Source organism: Volvox carteri, assembly GCF_000143455.1.
Source record: "Volvox carteri f. nagariensis unplaced genomic scaffold VOLCAscaffold_367, whole genome shotgun sequence".
Classification (NCBI taxonomy): Eukaryota; Viridiplantae; Chlorophyta; class Chlorophyceae; order Chlamydomonadales; family Volvocaceae; genus Volvox; species Volvox carteri.
In genome coordinates this window covers 10,654-11,600 of record NW_003307896.1, presented here as the reverse complement: position 1 = coordinate 11,600, position 947 = coordinate 10,654, and the positions used below count along the sequence as shown (strand labels likewise).

General features: G+C 54.5%; 1 protein-coding gene across 1 annotated transcript in view; it reads right to left on the bottom strand.

The window, feature by feature from the left end:
• Positions 1-333: 333 nt before the first annotated feature.
• The window catches only part of VOLCADRAFT_101107 (uncharacterized protein), a gene marked incomplete at both ends in the record, with an annotated part of 5,670 nt that continues 5,056 nt past the window's right edge, over positions 334-947 (bottom strand). The window contains one exon of the mRNA XM_002959559.1: positions 334-519. Coding sequence (XP_002959605.1) covers positions 334-519 — 186 coding nt within the window. The remainder of the gene's footprint in view (positions 520-947) is intronic.

Genomic DNA, 947 nt, shown 5'->3' with positions numbered 1-947 from the left:
TGGTGTGTAGGTGCTGTGTGGTGCATAGGTGAGAACGGTATTAATGTGGGGAAGCAGTGGCGTGGACTCAGTTACATTACATCTGTGACGGAGGGTGGCTTAGTAGCAAGCCACAGCCAGCAGTGTCGTAGCAGAAGGCATTCTCGAGGTTCACATCCGGCATCCAACAGCAACGACCCATAACAGCAAGAGAGGCAGTTCCTCACCGCAGGCTGCCATGTAAGAAGTTGCACAATCACACAACAGCAGGCATGTGATAACTTTAATTCGAAGCCTGAGCATCAAATTGATTCGCAGATGTGAAAGAACACAAACATTTCTAGGTTCGCAGTCTCAGCGCATGGTAACGATCTTGCAGACGTTCTCAAGGCTCGCAATGGTCAGATCCGTGCCCTGCAGCTTTACATGCAGATCTGCCGTGAAAGCCGCATTGACGGCTTCGCAGGCGGAGGTGATGTCGTCCGGTGTGGTGTCGGCGAGTGGGGTGAATGAACGGGCTGCACTCGATTCCATCCAGTTCTGAGCCACGTTGACGGTAGTGAGTCAGAGCCGTCACAGCAGCACCCGGCTGCTCCGGATTGTCATTGTGAAAAACCAGTAGGGTATCAGCTGCTGCTTCCAAGCTGTTGATGTTGTCATGGTCATCCCGGAGCACAATGGCCATGAACAGGCCTGTGCTCAGGAATGTGTTCTCATACGTGGTCTCGAACGTTTCGTGAAACGTTCGGCACGATCGTGTCCTGCCAACTTGAAGGACGCCATGGCCATTCCGATGGTCAGGCTGGCTGTCGTACGGTTTGCCGCGGAGATAAGGTTTCCGATGCCCTTGCATCGGTCCTCGTGGGCGGCTGCGGGGTCTCCACCACCAGCAGCTGCAGTGTCAAGGAAGTGGCGGCTGATCATGATCGTGCAGTTCAGCCATGTGACTTGGCTCTGCGACGTGGCCT